The sequence below is a fragment of the Neoarius graeffei genome, chromosome 8, assembly GCF_027579695.1.
Source record: "Neoarius graeffei isolate fNeoGra1 chromosome 8, fNeoGra1.pri, whole genome shotgun sequence".
In the NCBI taxonomy this organism is placed as follows: domain Eukaryota; kingdom Metazoa; phylum Chordata; class Actinopteri; order Siluriformes; family Ariidae; genus Neoarius; species Neoarius graeffei.
This window is the reverse complement of record NC_083576.1, coordinates 49,057,350-49,080,531: the sequence shown is the minus strand read 5'-3', so window position 1 is coordinate 49,080,531 and position 23,182 is coordinate 49,057,350. Positions and strand designations below refer to the sequence as shown.

General features: G+C 39.6%; 1 protein-coding gene across 1 annotated transcript in view; it reads right to left on the bottom strand.

Annotated features, from left to right (window-relative positions):
* Nucleotides 1-23,182, bottom strand: part of kdrl (kinase insert domain receptor like) — a 79,322-nt gene that overhangs the window by 38,271 nt on the left and 17,869 nt on the right. Inside the window, exons 3-12 of the mRNA XM_060927749.1 lie at nt 21,247-21,443; nt 16,710-16,831; nt 15,219-15,378; nt 14,968-15,104; nt 14,676-14,850; nt 14,473-14,590; nt 14,200-14,366; nt 6,273-6,429; nt 4,761-4,875; nt 2,918-3,023 (exon numbers count right to left, since the gene is read on the bottom strand). Coding sequence (XP_060783732.1) covers nt 2,918-3,023; nt 4,761-4,875; nt 6,273-6,429; nt 14,200-14,366; nt 14,473-14,590; nt 14,676-14,850; nt 14,968-15,104; nt 15,219-15,378; nt 16,710-16,831; nt 21,247-21,443 — 1,454 coding nt within the window. The remainder of the gene's footprint in view (nt 1-2,917; nt 3,024-4,760; nt 4,876-6,272; nt 6,430-14,199; nt 14,367-14,472; nt 14,591-14,675; nt 14,851-14,967; nt 15,105-15,218; nt 15,379-16,709; nt 16,832-21,246; nt 21,444-23,182) is intronic.

Here is a 23,182-nt window from a genome sequence, read left to right as displayed (position 1 = left end):
AGAGCGTCTCGAGTTCCGTAAGAGAACACAGCTGTTATTACAATTCGGTCCCTCTCACCAGCATTCCTGTGGTCAGAATCATCCCCACCTTGGCACAGCACATTCTCTAGGCCATTATATTCTCCTCTGGTCCCCTACAGCCTAATTTCAGTAACTGCTTCAACTTGTCCCATTTCTATTTTAGTGTTCTAACTCCACTTGGCCGATGTCTGTCTGTTATACAATATCCCCTTCAGACACAAGGAAAAATGCTATGGAACTTCATGTGTACAATTGTACACATTATGTCCGAAGGGATATACTTAATTCTTCCTCATTGTTCTAATCTAGTGTACACAGCTGATGTATGCTCAATTACATAGCCCTCCTGTGCCAAGTTTCCCAAAAGCATCGGAGCACAAAGATCATCGTTAAATGGTAGAGCGGGCAGCACAATGGACACACTCTCTCTCGTAGTTAAGATGCTCTTAGCATTAACAGGCTTTTGGGAAACCCACCACTGTTCAGTTCAAGAACATTTGAACTTGTTCAGCTGTCTACAAGAGTGATTCACAAAGCATTTAGGAAAATTAAACAAACTATTCTGCCAAAAGTACAGTGCTCTCAGGAAGTGGAACTCCACACTTTACAGAATATCAGCTGTCAGTTGGCACATTTTGTAATTTTTGGTTCTCTAATCTGCAATGCTGCACAGTGATGTGGTTTCAATTAATACCCACATCCTAAATGCACAAAATCCAGTGTGGGTGTGCACAGATTACATTTCTGCATGTACTAAGCCGGGGCGGCACGGTGGTGTAGTGGTTAGCGCTGTCGCCTCACAACAAGAAGGTCCTGGGTTCGAGCCCCGGGGCCGGCGAGGGCCTTTCTGTGTGGAGTTTGCATGTTCTCCCCGTGTCCGCGTGGGTTTCCTCCGGGTGCTCCGGTTTCCCCCACAGTCCAAAGACATGCAGGTTAGGTTAACTGGTGACTCTAAATTGACCGTAGGTGTGAATGTGAGTGTGAATGGTTGTCTGTGTCTATGTGTCAGCCCTGTGATGACCTGGCGACTTGTCCAGGGTGTACCCCGCCTTTCGCCCGTAGTCAGCTGGGATAGGCTCCAGCTTGCCTGCGACCCTGTAGAAGGATAAAGCGGCTAGAGATAATGAGATGAGATGTACTAAGCCATGTATTGTGTATGTATAAGTCTGTATACTGTAAATGAAATGGCCATATAATTCATATAATGTTTGTGAATATTTATTTATTTATGCCTATGATTTATGACACACATACCACTGTTCTTAACCACACTACAAAAACCAACATGGACCAGTTTAAAAAAAAAAAAATCTGTTGTTCCTAGAAAGCCATACTACAGTACAACCCCAATTCCAAGAAAGTTGGGACACTGTGTAAAACATAAATAAAAACAGAATGTGAAGATTTGCAAATGATGGGAACTCTATATTTCATCGAAAATAGTACTAAGACAACATATCAAATGTTGAAACTGAGAAATTTTATTGTTTTTTGAAAATACATGCTCATTTTGAATTTGATCTCAGCAACACGTTTCAGAAAAATTGGGACGGGGCAACAAAAGACTGAAAAAGTTGTGTAATGCTAAAAATAAACTAATTTGGTTAATTGGCAACAGGTCAGTAACAGGACTGGGTATAAAAAGAGCATCCCAGAGAGGCTGAGTCTCTCAGAAGTAAAGATGGGGAGGGGTTCACCGCTCTGTGAAAGACTGCGTGGGCAAACAGTGCAACAATTTAAGAATAACGTTGCTCAACATAAAATAGTAAAGAATTTGGGAATCGCATCATCTGTGGTACATAATATCATTAAAAGATTCAGAGAATCTGGAGAAATCTCTGTATGCAAGAGACAAGGCTGAAAACTGACATTGGATGCCTGTGATTTTCAGGCTCTCAGGCAACAATGCATTAAAAGCAGACATGTGTCTGTAGTGGAAACCACTGTATGGGCTCAGGAACACTTCAGAAATCCATCATCTGTGAAAACAGTTCATTACTGCATCCACAAATGCAAGTTAAAACCATATATAAATAGTATCCAGAAACACCACCACCTTCTCTGGGTCCAAGCTCATTTATAATGGACTAAGGCGAAGTGGAAAATTGTCCCGAGGTCTGATGAATCAAAAGTAGAAATTCTTTTTAGAAATCATGGATACCACGTCCTCCAGACTAAAGAGGAGAGGGACCATCCGGCTTGTTATCAGTGCACAGTTCAAAAGCCAGCATTAATGCACATGACATGGGTAGCTTTTACATCTGGGAAGGCATCATTAATGCTGAATGATATAAACACGTTTCAGAGCAATACGCCTCCATCCAGACAAAATCTTTTTCAGGGCAAGCCTTCCTTCTTTCAGCAAGACAATGCCAAACCGCTTTCTGCACATATTAAAACTGCATGGCTCCATAGTAGAAGAGTCCGGGTGCTAAACTGGCCTGCCTACAGTCCAGACCTGTCTCCCATTTAAAACATTTGGTGCATTATGAAGTGCAAAATACAACAAAGGAGACCCAGAACTGTTGATCAACTGAAATTGTATATCAGGCAACGTTTCTCTTTCAAAACTACAGCAATTGGTCTCTTCAGTTCCCAAACGTTTACAAAGTGTTGCTAAAAGTAGAGGTGATGCAATACAGTGCTAAACATGCCCCTGTCCCAACTTTTTTTAAATGTGTCGCTGGCATCAAATTCAAAATGAGCATATACTGTATCTTAAAAAAAACAATAAACTTTCTCAGTTTCATCATTTGATATGTTGTCTTTGTACTATTTTCCATGAAATATAGGGTTTCCATGATTTGCAAATTATTGCATTCTGTTTTTATTTACAGTTTACACAGTGTCCCAACTTTTTTGGAATTGGGGTTGTACATCAAGATAAGTCACTTACCATTCACATAGAAATGAATCATCATTGTACTCTCTCCAATCGTATTGTTGGCTTTGCAAGTATAGACTCCTGACACATTAGCCTTCACAACCAGGGTACTTATTATCTGTGAACAAAGCAGCACATTTTTGGAACATAACTTTTTCAACTACGGTTTCAGTACACTACCTAAATTACAGCAAGTAATCATAGGGTGACATGGTGGTGCAGTGGGTATCAATGCTGCCTCACAGATCGTGGGTTTGATCCTCGGCTTGAGTTACTGTCTGTGTGAAGTTTCAATGAATGCATCACTATAGGCACAGTAAAAGTACCTGTTTTTTTTGTTCACATGAAGTTTTGAAGCCTAAACTACTGCTGAGAGCAAAGAATGATAGCCTGGATTGCATGTCATTTGTTCAATGTCACCACACAAGTGGAAGCAATTTTACTGGACATAACAGTAAGCTCAGTTGTTGGCAAAGTAGCAGACTCAATAGCGCCCATAAAAAAAAAATACAGCCATCACTTCAAACACATGCTGTCTCATCATATCTCAACATAAATGTTCTAGGCTGTATCCAAGACTGATTACACATGACATATACGAGAAAAGGCTTTGCAAACAAGCGGATACAAACAAGTCGCGTTTGTATTTTTACAACTATTGCCAGTAAGTCTATCAACAAAACAGGGAACTGGATTTCAGGCCAAACAGGGTTTCTGTTGTGCTGTTCTGGCTCTGATCTGCAGTAACATAAATCACTTGTGAAATTTTGAGAAAATCACAAATTGATGTCTGACAAAAATACACCTGTTTATAATAGTTAATTAGGTTGATTACCAGGTATAACTACTCTAAGTATATGGTATTCTATTGCAGCAAAAATGCCAATTTTCAATATTGCCTGAGCTTACATTTCAATAAATACCCAAAGGATCCTCAATGATTTAGCCAGGCATTCTGACTAACCAGCTCACTCTTGGACACAAACCATGCTCTTTCTCTCCATTTGTAGTTCCAACACATTCTGAAGCAGAAACCGACCATTCAGTTGTTTAAAGCTGATGTGTTGTGTCATGTGTCAAAAAGGAATTCACTCTCAACAAATCTTAATTTTTAAATCTGACCATGTTAACATTAAACACCAGGTCATACCCTATAAAATGGTCTTTTCATTTCCAAGAGCTGGTAAATATGGCTTGCATATCAATTGTGTGTGGTGTACTGCAACGTTTCCTCAGAGGGCATGACATTTATGTTGTAAGATTACAGTGCATCTTCTGAAAGCAGAAAAATTATCCTAAATCTTTATTACATGTAAGCATCAAACTCACAATTACAATGATTTGTGGGTTTCTCATTTCCATAAATTTTACATTCAGTGTAACGTGGGTTGAGTTTTACAACACTTACCATTTGCTTTGATTTTCAGTTTTTGACCTAAATTGTTCCAACATTATTGAATCAACTATAGATCAAGTATAAAGGAATATTATATCGATCAAGCATTGAGGAATCTAATATACGAACGCGTGTTTTTCATCAAGTTTAAGGTTAGCAATTTTTGTTATCAACGTTCCCTGGTATGTTGCTCTAATGGGATGTCTGCCATTTCAGTATATAATGTACTTCAATATAATCAGGAGAGCAAGCTACATATACTGAAGAAGAGTTTAATGTGTCGCTTTCTGCATCCGATGTATGCTGATTTGCCTCCTTTGGCTTTCAATTCATCTCCTCTTAGCTTAATTGTGATTGATGAGTAAAATCATGTCTAAAACAGCTTCCTGAAACCCTTCAAAAAGATCTATAAAATATATATATTTAAAACCACTTTTGTAATCAGCAAACAGCACATACCTTGTTTTTACCATTTATCTCCTTATGCTCATTGGACACATCCTTAATCAAGTTTGCCGGATATGAATATTTGGCACTGTCTTTGACAGTTATTGGATCCCTAAACAATTTGCACCTATAAGACAGGAAAAAAACGAAATTCTGTGATTAGAAACTGCCCATTTTAATAAAATACTGAATCAAAGGATATGTTTGAATGACTCTTGTTCTGTGCAGGCTCTGTAATCGACATGCTACATGTGTGGAATTTCTGGCACATAAAAATGTGTGAAATGCGCGTGCCATAGGTGCATGAAATCTGCTTTACTCAGATGCATCTAGCTCCTGTTGCTTTCTATTCTGGCTAAAAGAAATATGACTTCTGAGAACATGAGTCACAGAGAGATACAGGAAAACAGAAGTTCCTTTTGGTCATGAAGTTTCAAAAAGAATATACTGAAAACATATAATTTTTTAGCATTAGCAAAAAGCATCTGTTTAACTAATGTTACTTAAGACTACATGCCTTAAAAGACAACCCACAAATGCCTAGCTTTTTTAAAAAACTGATTTACTGTGTGAAAGACAACAAAAAAAATTACACCATATCATTCTGAGAAAAGTAACAATGGGATTAATGAGAGAGCAGGCCAAAGAGGAAGCGGTAGCATGACAGGATGGGGCGAGGCATGCATCATCACTTAAAGGAAACTCCCCCACTCTCTGGCTGACTAAGATAAGGTTGACTCTAAGACCTCCCTGGCTGAACCATTTGATAACTTTTGCTTATGAGAGACCCAACCAAAGCACCCATCACAACACAGAGCAGCACTGGTGATCACCTCATTTCATAGTGCACACCTCCAACACAGCAACAGCAGTCAGCAATATTTTAATATGATGTATTTGAATTCTGTGATTATTATTGTGGGTTGTTTGCTATTTCTCTTCAACAATGGTAATTATTCTGATAGATGTGTGGACCTGCTGAAATCAGACCTAATAAGCAACGTTTGTCACAACTGATTATCCTTAAACAGCAGAAATTGGGTACTTTTACATTACTGATCCTTCTGCGTCCCAAATTTGGCAAACAGCATTTATTGAATCAATAATAACTTGTAATTAAGAGCAGTCCTAATTACACAGTGTTTAACAGGCAAGATAATGTGAATGCTCCAATTTCCCTTACCATTTCCACAGCTATAACCCAATTGCTATTTATATTTGCCTGATTTTACAGCCATGCACTTTTGCTAATGATTACTATATTTTTTGGGTGCACAGATACCACTCAGCATTTTTTGCAGGCTCACTAACACATTGGCCTTTACAGTGGGGACCACCTGATTGCAGCACAAGGTGAGCTCTGGGATTTGCAAGACAAATATCCTGTTTGGCTCCACAGAGCTAACGTCTCCAAAGCTATGGATATGGTTTATTTGAAACTGAGGAATTGTAGAACATTCTGGTCATTCTGGACATTTGCTAAATATAGCTGACTTTATCTATCTTCTTGCAATACCAACTCACTGTGTGAGCTTGTCATCAGGGTCACAGGGCTGCCACAGCCATGTGATGCTGGGCTCTGGGAATCCAAAGACAGTACAGGTAAGCTGGTGCTCCTGGCCTAGCCTGTAAGTCCGGGAGCTAACAAGAGCCACCTCTTCTTCAGATATTCTGGGTTTCACTGTGGAGACACACATAATATAAGTTAATAAAAGCTGGAGACGGAGGCAAAAACTTTATTAGGAAGAGAGTATGAAATGAAAGGAACGAGCAAGCTAGAGGACAACAATTAGTAACCATAGGACTAATGAGATCGGAGGCCAAAGAGGAAACAGTAGACAAGAAGGCCTGAGGCATGCATCACTACTCAAAGGAAAGGCCCCCATTCTCTGGCTGACTGAGATAAGCCTGACTCTGAGACCTCACTGCAGGGGCGTCACTAGGCCTTTTTTACTGGGGCACGTGCCCCAGTAAAAATCAGCTGTGCCCCAGTAAGAAAATGTTGAAAGATTTTCGTAACAAACTAGTTTCTTTGGCAGATCATTTATCTACTGTAAGTTGTAGGACAGAGTGTGTTTCAAACTTCTATCGCCTCTTCTTTCTAACTAATTTTCTGATTGGTCTGGGAGATTCTCACTGTAAACATAGCGTGCGTGCGGCGTGCCATGAGTCCATTTAGCCTACTGGAGAGATGAGTTTACTCTTTGGATGAGTCAGAGAACGGGCTCTGGATGAGTTAAGGTAGCACGAAGTTTCTCATCTCATCTCATTATCTGTAGCCGCTTTATCCTGTTCTACAGGGTCGCAGGCAAGCTGGAGCCTATCCCAGCTGACTACGGGCGAAAGGCGGGGTACACCCTGGACAAGTCGCCAGGTCATCACAGGGCTGACACATAGACACAGACAACCATTCACACTCACATTCACACCTACGGTCAATTTAGAGTCACCAGTTAACCTAACCTGCATGTCTTTGGACTGTGGGGGAAACCGGAGCACCCGGAGGAAACCCACACGGACACTGGGAGAACATGCAAACTCCACACAGAAAGGCCCTCGCCGGCCATGGGGCTCGAACCCGGACCTTCTTGCTGTGAGGCGACAGCGCTAACCACTACACCACCGTGCTGCCCTAGCGCGAAGTTTTTGCAACAAAACTAAACAAACCATATTCTAACAAACCCATTAAACTACATCGAATTAAACGATATTAAATTACTTTTCCAGATGGATATCAGACAATTCTTCTCACGAAGCAGAGACAGGGGCAGGGAAACAGTGACAGATGAGGAGGAGGGTGAGAGAGGTAAGATTAAGGTTGTAGGCTATGTGCTAGTCAGTCATAACTAACCAGCTAAGTTCATGAATCGTGAGAGTTGAGGTGACACATTTAGCATCAGCATGCATTAAAAGCCCAAATGCCAACAATAAATTTTGGGGGGACTGGGATGTGTTTTCCGTCTCGTTGACCTATTCCTCACATAACTTCATCCGCGAAAGCATGAGAATTATCCACTTTGCATAGGCTGGGGACAGGAACATTAAGGTGCATTGTGAGGGGGGCATTTTGTGTGTGTGTGGGGGGGGGGGGGGGGGGGGGGGTAGTGCCCCAGTAAAGCTTAATTCCTAGTGACGCCCCTGCCTCACTGGCTGATAATTTTGCACCTGTATGATTATTAAAGACCCAAATGACCTACCACCACATATACCAGCATTGGTGATCACCTCAGTTCATATTGCAACACCTCTGACCATAAACATTAACACAATAACCCTGCAGTCAGCATTGGTTTAATATGATCTGATGTATGGGAATTTTGTGAACATGTGGTATGTTTTTTGCTGACGCTCATCATTCCAGTTGTTGTTTTAACATAAAGAGGAATGTTTTTGCTATTTCTCGCCAACAGTGATAATTATTACGATGGATGTACTAACACGGTGTTTCTCAATCTATGGGCTGTGGACCAGTACCAGTCCATGAGAAGATTACCGTCGGTCCGCAAGCCTGCCTCTGCACTAGTAGTCAGTATTATAATTTCAAACTACTGGTCACTGTCAATCAGATTATGTAGAAGAGCGATTGGCTGGCTCTGCTCTCAGTGCTTTTGTCACTGTGTGCCACGTAGCGTAAGTCCCGCCCCCCCATTCTAGAATGTTAAGCGTTCCCGCCCACGCGAGGTTGCACACTTGCACTTATTCATTCATTCTGTCCTAAGTCCAGTCATTCGCGCACACACGCTTTATGGGAGCAATATCATAGCATGTTCAAAGCAAGCTACTCTTGACTCTTTCTTTGGAAAGCGCCCATCTGACAGTGCAGATACACAATATGAGCCAGAGGCAAAAAAAGATCGCCCATTCACTCGCAATTACGACCCTTCATGCATACAATTCGGCTTTATTTCAAAGTGATAGTTGTCCCCCGAAACCAATCCGTGTTATCTGCCAAACCATGCTAAGCAACGAAGTTATGAAGCTATCCAAATTACGCTGGCATTTGGAAACTAAACATTCGCATCTCAAGGATAAATCAGAGGATTTTTTCAGAAGAAAACGTGATGAATTGGCCACCCAAACTAAAGTGTTGAAAAGTAATTTGACCGAGAATGAAAAGCTAACAAAGGCATCATACATGATTTCACACCACATTTCCAAATGTCAGGCACCCTTCACAATTGGGGAGAAGCTAATTATGCCTTCGATTGTTACTCCTTGTAGTGAGGTGTTGGGTCCGGCTGTTGCAGCCAAAGTAAAAGAGATTCCTCTGTCAAATGACACGGTCTGTCGTCGAATTGACGATATGGCAGCAGACATCGAAATGCAAATTTTAGAAAGGGTGAAGTCATCTGACTGGTTTGCCATTCAATTGGATGAGACCATGGATCTCTCTAACTTGGCTATGCTTCTGGTCTACATCAGATATGCTCATGAGGGCCGGTTTCATGAGGATTTTTTGTTTTGTAAGGTGCTTCCAGGGACCACAACTGCTGGAGAAATATTCCATATGCTTGATGGGTACATCTCTGGGCATGGGTTGATATGGGGGCGTTGCGTCAGTGTCTGCACAGATGGGGCAGTGGCTATGACCAGCAGGCACAACGGAGTTGTTGCTCGGGTAAAAGCCGTTTCACCATCAGTGCAGGCAACGCACTGTGTTATTCATCGAGAGGTACTTGCCTCTAAACGCCTGTCCACAGAGCTTCATGAAGTTTTAAATCAAGTGGTCAAAATAGTGAACTTCATTAAGGCCAATATGACAAATTCCTGTCTATTTACAGCTCTGTGTGATGAGATGGGTGCAGATCATGTTCATCTGCTCTTGCACTCTGAGGTTCGTTGGCTGTCACGGGGTAAAGTGGTGAACAGAGTGTACGAGTTGAGGCATGAGGTTGAGGGATTCTTGACAAATAAACAGTCCAATCTTGCCAATCACCTGCAAGATCAGTCTTGGCTTATAAAGGTAGCTTATCTTTCTGACATCCTGGACCATTTCAATATGCTAAACCTGTCGATCCAAGGCCAAGCGTGTGACATTTTTCAAGCCAATGATAAAATCATGGCTTTCAAAAAGAAGCTCTCAGTCTGGACCAACAGAGTTAATAGAGGTGTGTTTGACATGTTCGGCTGTCTGTCGTCTCTGGCTGATAAAGGTGTGGATTTGGGGCAGGTGCCAGCAGTGATCACGCAACACCTTACCGAAACACTGCGTCATTTTGATTCTGTCATGCTGCGATGAATATCCCCAGCTGAGTGAGATGGCAGTGAAAACACTGATGCCTTTCCACTCAACATACCTCTGTGAGACCGCATTTTCACATTTGACAGCCACAAAGACAAAATACCGAAACAGGCTCAACTCACAAAACACGCTCCGAGTGGCCTTATCACCCTGTCTTCCTCGTTTCGACCTGTTCGTGGCGAGAAAGCAGGCACATCCTTTGCATTAGAATGCTGACTTTTCTTTTACCAAATCTCTGTGGGTGACTGGGCCTGTCATTTGAGGTTAAAAGTCAGCACGTAACCTACGTTCAGTTCTCCCTTCTTCATACTGGGACTGTGTAATCAGTCAGTATTAGGGCTACAGTGGGTCTTTAGGTTTCTCGGTTTGAGGTCCCATGTTTCTGGTAGACCTTTTTATAAGTGTGTGTATGTTATTGAGGCACTGTTTGGCAGTGCTTCAAGTTCAAAGGTGTAATTTAAAAAAAAATTAAAAATCTAAAACACAAAAGTAAAAAAAAATATTGGTTTAATGGTTCTTACGCAAATGGTAATAATAGGTTAATAATAATAATAATAATAATAATAATAATAATAATAATAATAAGTCAGGCGGCACGGTGGTGTAGTGGTTAGCGCTGTCGCCTCACAGCAAGAAGGTCCGGGTTCGAGCCCAGTGGCCGGCGAGGACCTTTCTGTGTGGAGTTTGCATGTTCTCCCCGTGTCTGCGTGGGTTTCCTCCGGGTGCTCCGGTTTCCCCCACAGTCCAAAGACATGCAGGTTAGGTTAACTGGTGACTCTAAATTGACCGTAGGTGTGAATGTGAGTGTGAATGGTTGTCTGTGTCTATGTGTCAGCCCTGTGATGACCTGGCGACTTGTCCAGGGTGTACCCCGCCTTTCGCCTGTAGTCAGCTGGGATAGGCTCCAGCTTGCCTGTGACCCTGTAGAACAGGATAAAGTGGCTAGAGATAATGAGATGAATGAGATGAGAATAATAAGTCAAATTATTGGGCTTACATATCAGTATATTTATGTAATTTGGCAGTAATCTCAAAGCCAAAGCACTTCTGTTAGTCTCCCTTGTTTAATAATAGTTTAGGCCTAATAAATAATAATAATAATAATAATAGGCCTACTACTACTAATAATAATAATAATAATGATAATAATAATTATATTGGCATATCTTTGGACAATTACTTTGCCATTTGGCAATTTTCTACAATTCTGCCAATGCACTCCTGTTAGGTCTTATTTAGCCAAAATATTGTTATGCTGGTATAAGCCTGCTACTTGTAACAAGTACTACTAACAATAAATAAATAAATAAATAAATAAATAAACTATGTATGTATGTATGTCAGTGGCGGCTGGTAGTCTTTCAAACAGGGGAGGCTGGTCGGTTACGATATTTCCAGATTTTAAAAGAAAAAAGAAAAAACACATCAATTTTGCCCATACTCTTGCCTCTGATCTGGCTGATTGTTAAATAACAGGTTCTTTTGGCCCATTAGCCTACTGTCCAATATACATGATGGTGGTGTTGGGGGGGGTATATTTTAACATTTTATATTTTAAAATTGTGGCATGTGGCATGTTGTTTTAAAATTGATCATTATTGAAAGCAGCTCTTTGTCAGGAACCTCAGCAGTAACAGCAGAGTGTTCTGGAATAGGCACAAGCACTGACCTTGGGGAGCCAAACATAGAGCTGGGTGCCACACATTTCATTCAATGACACTTTCCCTATATTTTACTTATTTTGACTGAGAAATGTTTTATTGACAATTTTGATAACCCTTCACTTTTAATCCAGGTCTGTAGTGTGAAATGTTCTCGGCTGTGTTTTTGTTTAAAAATGTTTTCCAAATTGTAGCTGTGTTTAATTCATATCCAGAAAAATATATATTCCAATATAATATACTCAGCATAAACATTTTAAATAGATTCTATATTTTTGGTCCATCCATGACATATTACTAAAGTAGCCTATTTACTGTTGTTGATGTGGGTCACTTGCTGTTAGCCAATTCACTTTCTTGTACCAGGAGAGCTGAAAGGAACGAGTATTATTCCCTACCTTTTTCACCAAGTCAATTTGAGGCGTTGGTCTACCCTGCTCTTTAATTTTAATTTTTTCCTCGAAAGAAAGACTGGCAAATGGCTTCGCCAAAATTAAATCAGCAATGCTTGGCATCCGTGCGCAGCTTTCTTGCTAGCTGACTAGCCCCCTCAAGTTCAAGTTCAGTCACTCAAATAAACAAAATTTATGGAACTAAGATAGCAAACTTGACAACACTATATTTACACTTTATTTACAATGAAAATATATACAAACTAAAAAAGCTGGTAGAACCCGTATGTAATGAATGAAATCAAAATGTAAGCTGATCTCTTACAATACACCACAGCACTTGCAAATCCGCATGGGACTGAACTGAGATTCACCGCTGCCTGTCTATATTTGAAACGAGCTGTCAATCAAAGAAAATATCCGGCCACTTTCACCAATCACCAGTCTCCTCGAGGAAACTGCCATGTCCCTCCCACTGTGAGGCTGGGAGTCCGGTGGGCGGGCATTTTCGCAGTATTTGTCCAATAACCGTCTTGCATTTTGATATTGAAAAGCGCATAGCTCCCAAATGCCATTGAAGTCCACTGAGGCTGGGAGTCCGTGGGACTCCGTGGGCCGGCGTTTTCGCAGTATTTGTCCAATAATCATCTTGCATTTTGATATTGAAAGCACATAGCTCCCAAATGCCATTGAAGTGCACTGAGGCTGGGCTGCATCGCGCTGTCACGAGGGGGAAAAACTCACACGCACATTAGGCGAACTGGGGAAAGTTATAACGGAATGATTTCGCACTGTAATTGGGTTGAGCACATATATTTCTATGATTCTGGATCTGAAATAGCAATGTTATAAGGTCGGCTATAACATAAGCCTAGCACAATTCATCCTACACGATGTTCATCATTTTTAGAGGAGGCTGAGCCTCCCTCGTTGTCTTAGAGCAATCGCCCGTGATGTATGTATGTATGTATGTGTGTATCTATCTATCTATCTATCTATCTATGGAGACGCACACGATGTGTGTGTGTGTGGGGGGGGGGGGGTTCAGGGGGGCGCACAGAGGCGTAGGCCTATGCAGGGCCTTGCAGCACCAAGGCCTAACATTACTGGGCCCCAGAACAAAGAAGTTTGAGAAACCCTGTACTAGCATACTGAAATCAGACCTTAACACATAAGTAGCATGTTTCCCCTGCCACAACTGATTATCTTTAAATTTACAAGGATGGTTTGACCATGGATTGTGCTTCTACACACATCAAAGGTTTATCAATCTCTGTACTTCAATAAGCCCAAGGATAACTTGTACAGCAGTTAAATAAATGCACTAAATCTCCTATTACAAATCACCCTTTCTTTTAAAAACAAATACAAACTGCTGAATATAGCTTTCTGTATTCAGTAGTTTGTTACATCTGCCAACTTTGTTGGAGGAGGTTATGTTTTTGCCTCCATTTTTTTTTTGGTCTGTTCCCAATGTAACTCAAAAAGTAGCAAACGGATTTTCATGAAATTTTGAGGAAAGGTGGGCGATGGACCACAGAACACTTGATTAGATTTTGATGCAAATCCAGATATGTATGTGGATCCAGGATTTTTTTTGTCTGTTCCCAACGTAACTCAAAAAGTAGTGAACGGATTTTTATGAAATTTTGAAGAAAGGTCATGCATGGGCCAAGGAACATATGTTTAGATTTTGATGCAAATATGGATATGTATGTCGATCCAGGATCCAAATATGTATGCGGATCCAGGATTTTTTTGTGGCTATTCTAAAATGTGGCTTGGTGGAGGTATACACTCTTGAGTGACCTTCTAGTTGTAAATAGTACTCATATGCAATTCTTCTTAAGACATCACACTTGATCTGTAGTGTATGATATGGTCGTTTTGTTCTATATGTCAGTTTAGTGCAACCTACAGTTGAACAGGAAGGACAGTTGGCTTTGCGCAGTGCAATGTGAAACAGCTGAAGACTCATGAGTCCTTTTTAAAGGCCACTAATGAAGTCCATGTGTATTCGCTATATCAATCTAGCCCACACAAAAATAACCCAAACATTTGACCCATATTAAACTAATCTGGCCAGGAAAGATAAGGCTGAAGAGAAAGGACAAACAAACCCATTCACATTCTAGAATTTGAGTCTGTTGCCTTACTTTTGACGAAAAGTGTATAGCTGATGTTCCTGTGAAGCCCTTTCTTCTGGTTGGATAAAGCAATGGAAAAGACTCCTGCATCCTTTTCTTTCACCTCCTTGATGTTAAGGTCATAGCCTATTACCTCATAGCATAAAGAGGTGTTGATGGGGAGGCCATCTTTGTACCTGTGAAGATTTGTTCCAGGAATATACAGAGAATCTCTACTTCACTTTCTGAATATTCACTGCATTATGGATTGCTGATGATTATCAAGCAATTTTATGAGCCTACCACATTATTTTGTCTGGTGCAGGCAAAGCGTTGACCTGCGGTTGAAAGTCACATCTTTTACCTTCTTCAACAGTGACAATCGAAGGTGTTCCATGGGTCACATTGAGGAATGGATGCTCTACAAAGTGCAAGAAAATATCTCTCTTTTTCCGAAAACAATAAAAATAAATGAATAGCACAGTATCAATCCATCATATACTCACCATGTACAATGACCTTGACTGAAGCATACTTCTCATCATTATGAACTATTTTTGCTCTGCATGTGTAAATACCATTGTCCTTCAAAGTCACACTGGGTATAGTTAGTGTGCTGTTCATTACAATGATCTCATTAGGTTTAGTCCTCATCACCTGAGTTTTGTGATTCCGATTGACCTGGCATATAGAGAAGCAATTCCTTTGTGATCATTACTGTTGTTAATGATACCCTAACCTAGTAAATTGATATTTAACCAAAAACAAACTCAGGTATTCAAGATCCTAAGAACTTACAGGGTTGTCTTGGAATTCCCAATCAAATTCAATCCTGCCATTGTATGTGGTGTTTGCTGAACAGATGAGGTTCAGTGTGTCTCCAGCCAGCACTCTTGGATGCTCAGGACTTATGCGTACATTTTTCAGAACCTTGGCTACACACAAGACAAAGAAAGTGATCACATGAATGTACTGTATACTGTTCCACATTGAACATCACAAACACAGACACTGTATATTTGAGAAAATTTATATTAAAAAGCACTCACTTAGACGATATAAGATGAAGGTCGATGTGACCTTTGTTTCATTCACACTGGTGACACATTCCATTATTTCATAGTTCTTAAAAGAACCAAGTGGAATCCTAAAACCCACTTTTGGGTCCCATGACATACGTTCTTTGACAGTTTTTTTCAAGGGAGGAAGCTGAAAAGAAAAGATCAGTCTTGATGTCATCCAATAGTTCTTTCCCTATGTGAGTGAATTAGGTTAAACTGAAAACCAATACATATTAAGGGCTATATGACAAGATGTATCTATGTGGTAAGGCATAAAATATATCTGGAGTATCATTTCACATATTTTGGTTGTTTAATGTCTTTTGCTCTATCATGGTTAAAAAGAGAAGGAAGGAAGGAAATGGTAGGACGAATGTCTCAAACTGAGAAGTGTTTGTCCATAGTAAAGCACCATTGGGTACAGCATAAGAGCACATAGACAATATGCACACACTGGAAAATGCATCATGATTTGAGCTTATCAGCTTCCTTTACCTTGCTTGGCTAGCTGTTTTTCCTACCAACTGTATATTGCAGGACAATTATGTATAAAATGTTGGCTGTATTTATAGTCACTGTCTTCTATTCTGGATTCAAAAAAGTACAGCCAGTTTCCTGTTCTTAAAGGAAGCAGACCTGGTGGCTCCACAACCCGTCTCAAGCTTCCCTGCACCTCTGTCAATGTGTCTGTACACATCCAAATGCTTCAGGAAATGGTTGAAGGATGTGAAAACCTGGAAGATGCTTACAGTCCCATACTTCCTTCAATGCCTCATTGTAATAAACACATTCACCACTGTTTTAAAAGTTAGCATGTCAACCGAAAGCAGTCAGGAAAATATAAGCTGTACAAACTCCATACCGTGCAGCCACATATTGCAATTAATGACACCAAAACCTTATATTGGTTCATGGTGGCATGATAAAACTTATTAGTATAAATACACATGTGATTATAGGAACTCAGGTGCACTGATTGGTTGAGAAATTCGCACGACTTCTCGACAATCACCTCGAGTGATTCGGCAAAATTGTTTTGTCACCGTAAGTGAGGAAGAATTACAAATTATGAAAGAAAATGCTGTTCCTAAAAGCACTAAAGATGCAACTAAGTTTGGTCTAAAACTATTCAAAGATAAGGTGGGATTGTGATTTATTTTATCTATTTCAAAACAAAGTATTTTTTGTGAGTCGGCATAGATAAGTGACAAGTCTGCGCACCTTTATTACATTTGCATGCTGCTTTTGAAGTTTGAAAAAAAAGATTTTTGAAAAATATGATTGAAAAATGTTTTAATTATCGCCTGCGTATTTATATGAAAACAATTATCTGCCTCAAGCCCTGTGAATATCAGTGAATAATAACCTTGACTTCGTCTCAGTTATTATTCACGGATATTCACTTCACCATTGGCAAATAATTGTTAATTAATATACAACTTCACAATGTATGAAATAACAAGGTGAAAAAATACTCACTGTTTCCAAAGTAACATTTTGATGAGGAGATGTTGTCCTGCAAGGGATCACTAGACTTTTTTCATCCCTGTATGCAAACAGGAGCTTTCCATTGAAAATCTCCAGGAATGGATGCTGATGATCTGTGCATAAAATATACTTATGTGTAATATAAATATAAATTGTGTACTATATGTACTTATACATTTATGATTTTTTAAAATATAAAATTAATTATCTAATATTCCTCCCAACCGAGTCTGGCTACATCATTCCATAGGCAATACAAGTCAACCCTTACAATCATTTTGATTGTATATATGTCGTGACATAGAATTTGTACATCTTCAAAATTCTGTAAATTAAATAATAAGTAGTAACGAATAACTGGTAAGACTAAAATAAAAAATTTGCTGTTGGGCAGAATCTACAAGCTTTTTGGCGCTTTCAGAAATGGGTCTGTGGGTTAGTGTGTCTTGGGCATGCTTTATATTTCTACCAAAAAAAAAAATGAGAGAATGAACTGGGGCCGAAGATTAATAGGCAAATTTTAATAAGAAATTTGGTAAAGCATCTGCCAAAATTTCTTTCTCACAATGTTACTGTGAAACTGGAAAAACAGAAGCCCAAGCAAGAAATAAACATCAGAGAAATATACCAGAATAGACCTGCACTTCCAACGCAATCACACTCCTCTTCTGTCCCCAAAAATCATGTTGCCCTTTACAAACATGTTCCTGCAACTGCACATTTGTCTCTCTGTCCCTGTACAGCTGAGTTATGTCTGCCTAATTTGATATAATACAGTGGTGCTTGAAAGTTTGTGAACCCTTTAGAATTTTCTATATTTCTGCATAAATATGACCTAAAACATCACCAGATTTTCACACAAGTCCTAAAAGTAGATAAAGAGAACCCAGTTAAACAAATGAGACAAAAATATTATACTTGGTCATTTATTTATTGAGGAAAATGATCCAATATTACATACACTCAAAAAAACCAACATGGGTGCTTGTTACATGAGCCTAAGTCTAACATGTCACAGTTGACATTTAGGTCACTCAACAAAATTGTTTCTGGCTAAGTTAACGCATTTTACTTGGGTGGAAATACTTTCCATAATTTTATTATGTTCACTGAGCAAGTTATTTGCAAGTTATTTTTTTGAGTGTATCTGTGAGTAGCAAAAGTATGTGAACCTTTGCTTTCAGTATCTGGTGTGACCCCCTTGTGCAGCAATAACTGCAACTAAACGTTTCCGGTAACTGTTGATCAGTCCTGCACACTGGCTTGGAGTTTTAGTTTTTAGCCCATTCTTCCGTACAGAACAACTTCAACTCTGGGATGTTGGTGGGTTTCCTCACATGAACTGCTCGCTTCAAGTCCTTCCACATCATTTCAATTGGATTAAGGCCAGGACTTTGACTTGGCCATTCTAAAACATTAAAGGAAATACACAGAACCATGGCCTCACTTTTGTTTATAAATGCCTTGAGACCTCAAGAATGGCACAGGAATAGTTTTAAGTGTTAACAATAAATCTAATATAGTAATTTTTACTATTAAAGTGATTCATATAGGTAGCGGTCTGAGTGAATAACCTTGACGTCCGTGATGTCACAGTAGGAAGTCTATCGGTCTCATTGCCATTTCTGCTATACTAAAACACAGAGCTAACTGCAACGCCGATCCTCCATTTTGAACTAATTTATCACCATGCCACGTAGATGTGTTGCTGACGGGTGCAGCAACATGACAGAAGGTGGATTTACATTGCATTCATGGCCCAAGAATGTTCAAACTGCAAAAATTTGGACGCGTTTTGCGAGAAGTTCACGGGTACATTGGACGCCTATGAAGTGGTCTCTCCTCTGCTCTGCACATTTTCCTGAGGACTCGTACGAGACCTTTGATCTGCTGAGGAGCGTTGGCTATAAGCCCGTATTGAAAGAGGGTGCAGTACCAACAATTAAATAAAACTACAAGAAAAGGAAACTAAGTTCAGTTGCACCAGTTCTCCCGGAGTGTGAGCTGAGGGTTGTTGCTAAAACCTGGGACGGAACGGGACATATTATCACTTGGGCAGTGACCTCCCCGCGGTTGTCGCTAAAACCGGTGACATCCCGTCCCGTCCCGTCCCAGGTTTTAGTAATTGCCTGAGCTGAGCAGTAATGCCAGAGTACTCAGTATGGAGAAAATGGAGAATGAGTGGACCAGCCATCTGATTTCCCCACTGGATATGCTTGCCTCAGCAGCAATATCTCACCCTTACATGGAAGAAGCGAATGAACAGAGAACTGAACGAACAACTGAAAGTCAGATTATTTCAAAACAATCGGCCACAAGAAGCGAGAACATAGATGGGTAAGCTCCGACTCTCATTTGGATAAAAAACAACAAAAACAACAACACTTGTTGTTTACCTGCATTTAGATTAATACATGTAACTTGTACTGTGTATTTAAGTGACCGGCATAAGATTATTTAATTTGCTTCAGAATGTGATTGTCTCAGTTTATCTGATTATTTAAATAGCCTTTCATGTTTTATCAGTAAAAATGCAAGCATGTACATGTATGTTGCATAAGTTATAACACCTATCCTGTTTTAATGAGAGTCAACCCACAATCAGTGAAGTCAAATCAGTCTTAGTTGAGCAAGTCGGTAACGGTATTTCTTACTTTCACCATAAATTTGTATTTATATGACTTTGGTCTACAGCTGTCAAAGGCCTCGGCCTTAAAACCGGTTACCACTGTGACGTCATGCACTCAGGGCTGGTTCAGCGGAGCAGCTTGAATGCCAACTTTGCAGTCAATTTTAACTCTCAAAAATATATAATTTATTCCCATTTATGCAGCATACAAGAGTCAAGGATGGATATACTATCCACTCAGAAATGTATTTAAAAATAAAGGTTCTGCGTATCTCCTTTAACTTTATTCTTCTTTAACCATTCTTTGGTAGAACGACTTGTGTGCTTAGGGTCACTGTCTTGCTGCATGACCCACCTTCTCTTAAGATTCAGTTCATAGACAGATGTCCTGACATTTTCCTTTAGAATTCGCTGGTATAATTCAGAATTCATTGTTCCATCAATGATGGCAAGCCGTCCTGGCCCAGATGCAGCAAAACAGGCCCAAACCACGATACTACCACCATCATATTTCACAGATGGGATAAGGTTCTTATGCTGGAATGCAGTGTTTTCCTTTCTCCAAACATAACGCTTCTCATTTAAACCAAAAAGTTCTATTTTGGTCTCATCCGTCCACAAAACTTTTTTCCAATAGCCTTCTGGCTTGTCCATGTGATCGTTAGCAAACTGCAGACAAGCAGCAACGTTCTTTTTGGAGAGCAGTGGCTTTCTCTTTGCAACCCTGCCATGCACACCATTGTTGTTCAGTGTTCTCCTGATGGTGGACTCATGAACATTAACATTAGCCAATGTGAGAGAGGCCTTCAGTTGCTTAGAAGTTACCCTGGGGTCCTTTGTGGCCTCACCGACTATTACATGCCTTGCTGTTGGAGTGATCTTTGTTGGCCAACCACTCCTGGGGAGGGTAACAATGGTCTTGAATTTCCTCCATTTGTACACAATCTGTTCTGACTGTGGATTGGTGGAGTCCAAACTCTTTAGAGATGGTTTTGTAACCTTTTCCAGTCTGATGAGCATCAACAACGCTTTTTCTGAGGTCCTCAGAAATCTCCTTTGTTCGTGCCATGATACACTTCCACAAACATGTGTTGTGAAGATCAGACTTTGATTGATCCCTGTTCTTTAAATAAAACAGGGTGCCCACTCACACCTGATTGTTATTCCACTGATTGAAAACACCTGACTCCAATTTCACCTTCAAATTAACTGCTAATCCTAGAGGTTCACATACTTTTGCCACTCACAGATATGTAATATTGGATCATTTTCCTCAATAAATAAATGACCAAGTATAATATTTTTGTCTCATTTGTTTAACTGGGTTCTCTTTATCTACGTTTAGGACTTGTGTGAAAATCCGATGATGTTTTAGGTCACATTTACGCAGAAATATAGAAAATTCTAAAGGGTTCACAAACTTTCAAGCACCACTGTAAATGTCTTTTCAGTTTGTGATCATAAATACGTTATTACAAAAAGGCCTCATTGCCAGGTTGGCTGATTCATGTTTTTGTTGAAACCTCAGTGAGGTGAACAATGGAGCCACATGTTACATATTTCAAAGCACTAGAGATCTTTGTTACAAACGCGCTATGGAATGTAGCAAACAAAAACAGCATAAACAGTTGCCTACACATCAGAGAAAAAGTCTTATCTGTACATGTAGATAAATACATTTTCTTTAATCCCAGAGAAACTCTTATCAAAGACGACAGACTATAATGATGTTGATAATACATGCTTATAGCATTAAAAGAGAAGCCAGAGCTCTGAACAGTAACCTTAACTCTAAGCTAGAAATGATCATCCAAATTATAATCTTTAATTTAAGGTGTATTCCAGAAAAAGAGAAATAAATTATCTACAAAACTGACCTATCTACAACTCATAACTCACCTTTGACAAAGACATATGTGGAACTATTGTGTTCTCTGGACTTGTTGTGACTGCAACTGTAGTATCCTGTGTCTGTGTACTTCAGGTTGTGTATCACCAGCTTGCTGCAGTGTGAAGTTTGCTCACATGGTTTAACTTGGACCCCTTCAGAGGTTAGATCCCTACTGGCAAGTTTCCACTGCACTTGGGTAGATGCCCTAATCCAAAGATCAATAATGACGATTAAGAATAACATATACTAGGAATATCCACAGATAACAACTGGTCTAATTTACTGTTTTATGAAAAGCAGCAGCATCATAAGGTAATATTAGATGGTTTAATAATGTGAAACTGAGATTTTCAGGACTGTTACTTATAGAGTACATAGATATGGTCACTCAAGCAACTCATTTACTGGTATAATTTCTGCAAAAAAAAAAAAAACATCATTATAAAACCAAAGCTCCAATACTAAAATGCTGAAACCACAGTACACTCTTGAGAAAACCAAACGAAATTTCAAGCTTGAACCCTTAGGGGTTCTTTTACACTGTAAACCCGAATAAATTGAGTTTACTTAAAAAAATTGAGGAAAGTGGTTGCCTTAAAAAAAATAAGTAATTATTAATGATTGAATTGAGTACCTTAAACTTACAATCTTCTTAAGTTTAAGGTACTCAATTCAATCATGAATAATTACTTATTTTTTTTTAAGGCAACCACTTTCCTCAATTTTTTTTAAGTAAACTCAACTTATTCGGGTTTACAGTGACTTGTCCCTGTCAGGGAAGAGGGTTTGGAAGCTAAGAACTGTTATCTATTGTGAAACAACAAAAAGTCGAACAAGTGGCGTGGGAAATTGTTACTTTCATATCATATAAGCTCAAGTATGCACGAGAATGAAGCTTGTGGGACAAAGATCATGTTCATTAACATCTGGGGTGGAAAATACTTGGCTAGTTGTACTTTGGGGCAAAGTATTTTTGCCTGTTTATACTTTGAGTATTATTGAAGGTAAATACTTATAATCTTCTTAGTTACATTTCCAAGAAGAAGAAAAAAAAGTATTCCTTAGTTTTGTATTTAGACCTTTGATAAGATCTCAAAGGTATCTTGTTCTCTCATCCAGCCACATCAATAGTGTAGGCTCAGTGTAGCTTCCAATCAGTTCAGTTTAGCATCCAATCAAATTCATCATTGTAGGAAAAACTCAGGAATTTTGTCCATTTTGCAGCCACCACGACTTTCTCATGGTACAGAATTTAGTTAGCACTATAGGTATCCATGTACATTTGAAGATGGATAAGGCACTGAATTGCAGTGTGGAACTTCAGGATGAGAGACCCTGGCTCTTCCACAGTAAAATGTTTCAATATGCTGGAGTTGTTAAGCAAAGGCTAGGCAGCAAGCCAAATTCTAGCTAATGGTAAATACTGCAACCTTGTGAATGGCAAGATACAGTAGTTGCTAAAGACCAATTTTATCTAACGGATTTACAGTACCAGTCAAAAATTTGGACAAACTGACTCATTAAACACACTTACTCATTCATAGTAATGAGTAAGTGGGTCCAAACTTTTGACGGGTACCATAAGTAATACAAGTTACTTTTCACATGAAAACATGACAGTAACTTAATTTCATCAGTTAAAAACATTTACTTTCTCAGTATTGATTAATGTAAACATGCACTGGTCCTAGTAACTGCCTTGTCAGGGTTGTGGTGCTTTTTAAATTAGACTAATTGTTTATGTTTGTATGTTTAATTTTTGGGAAATAGAACCAACTAAAACCTGGTAACTTGTTCAGGGTGTACCCTGCCTCTTGCCCATAGTCAGCTGGGATAGGCTCCAGCTTGCCTGCAACCCTGTAGAACAGGATAAGTGGCTACAGATAATGGATGGATGGATGGATGGATGGATGGATGGATGGATGGAACCAACTAAATTCCTTA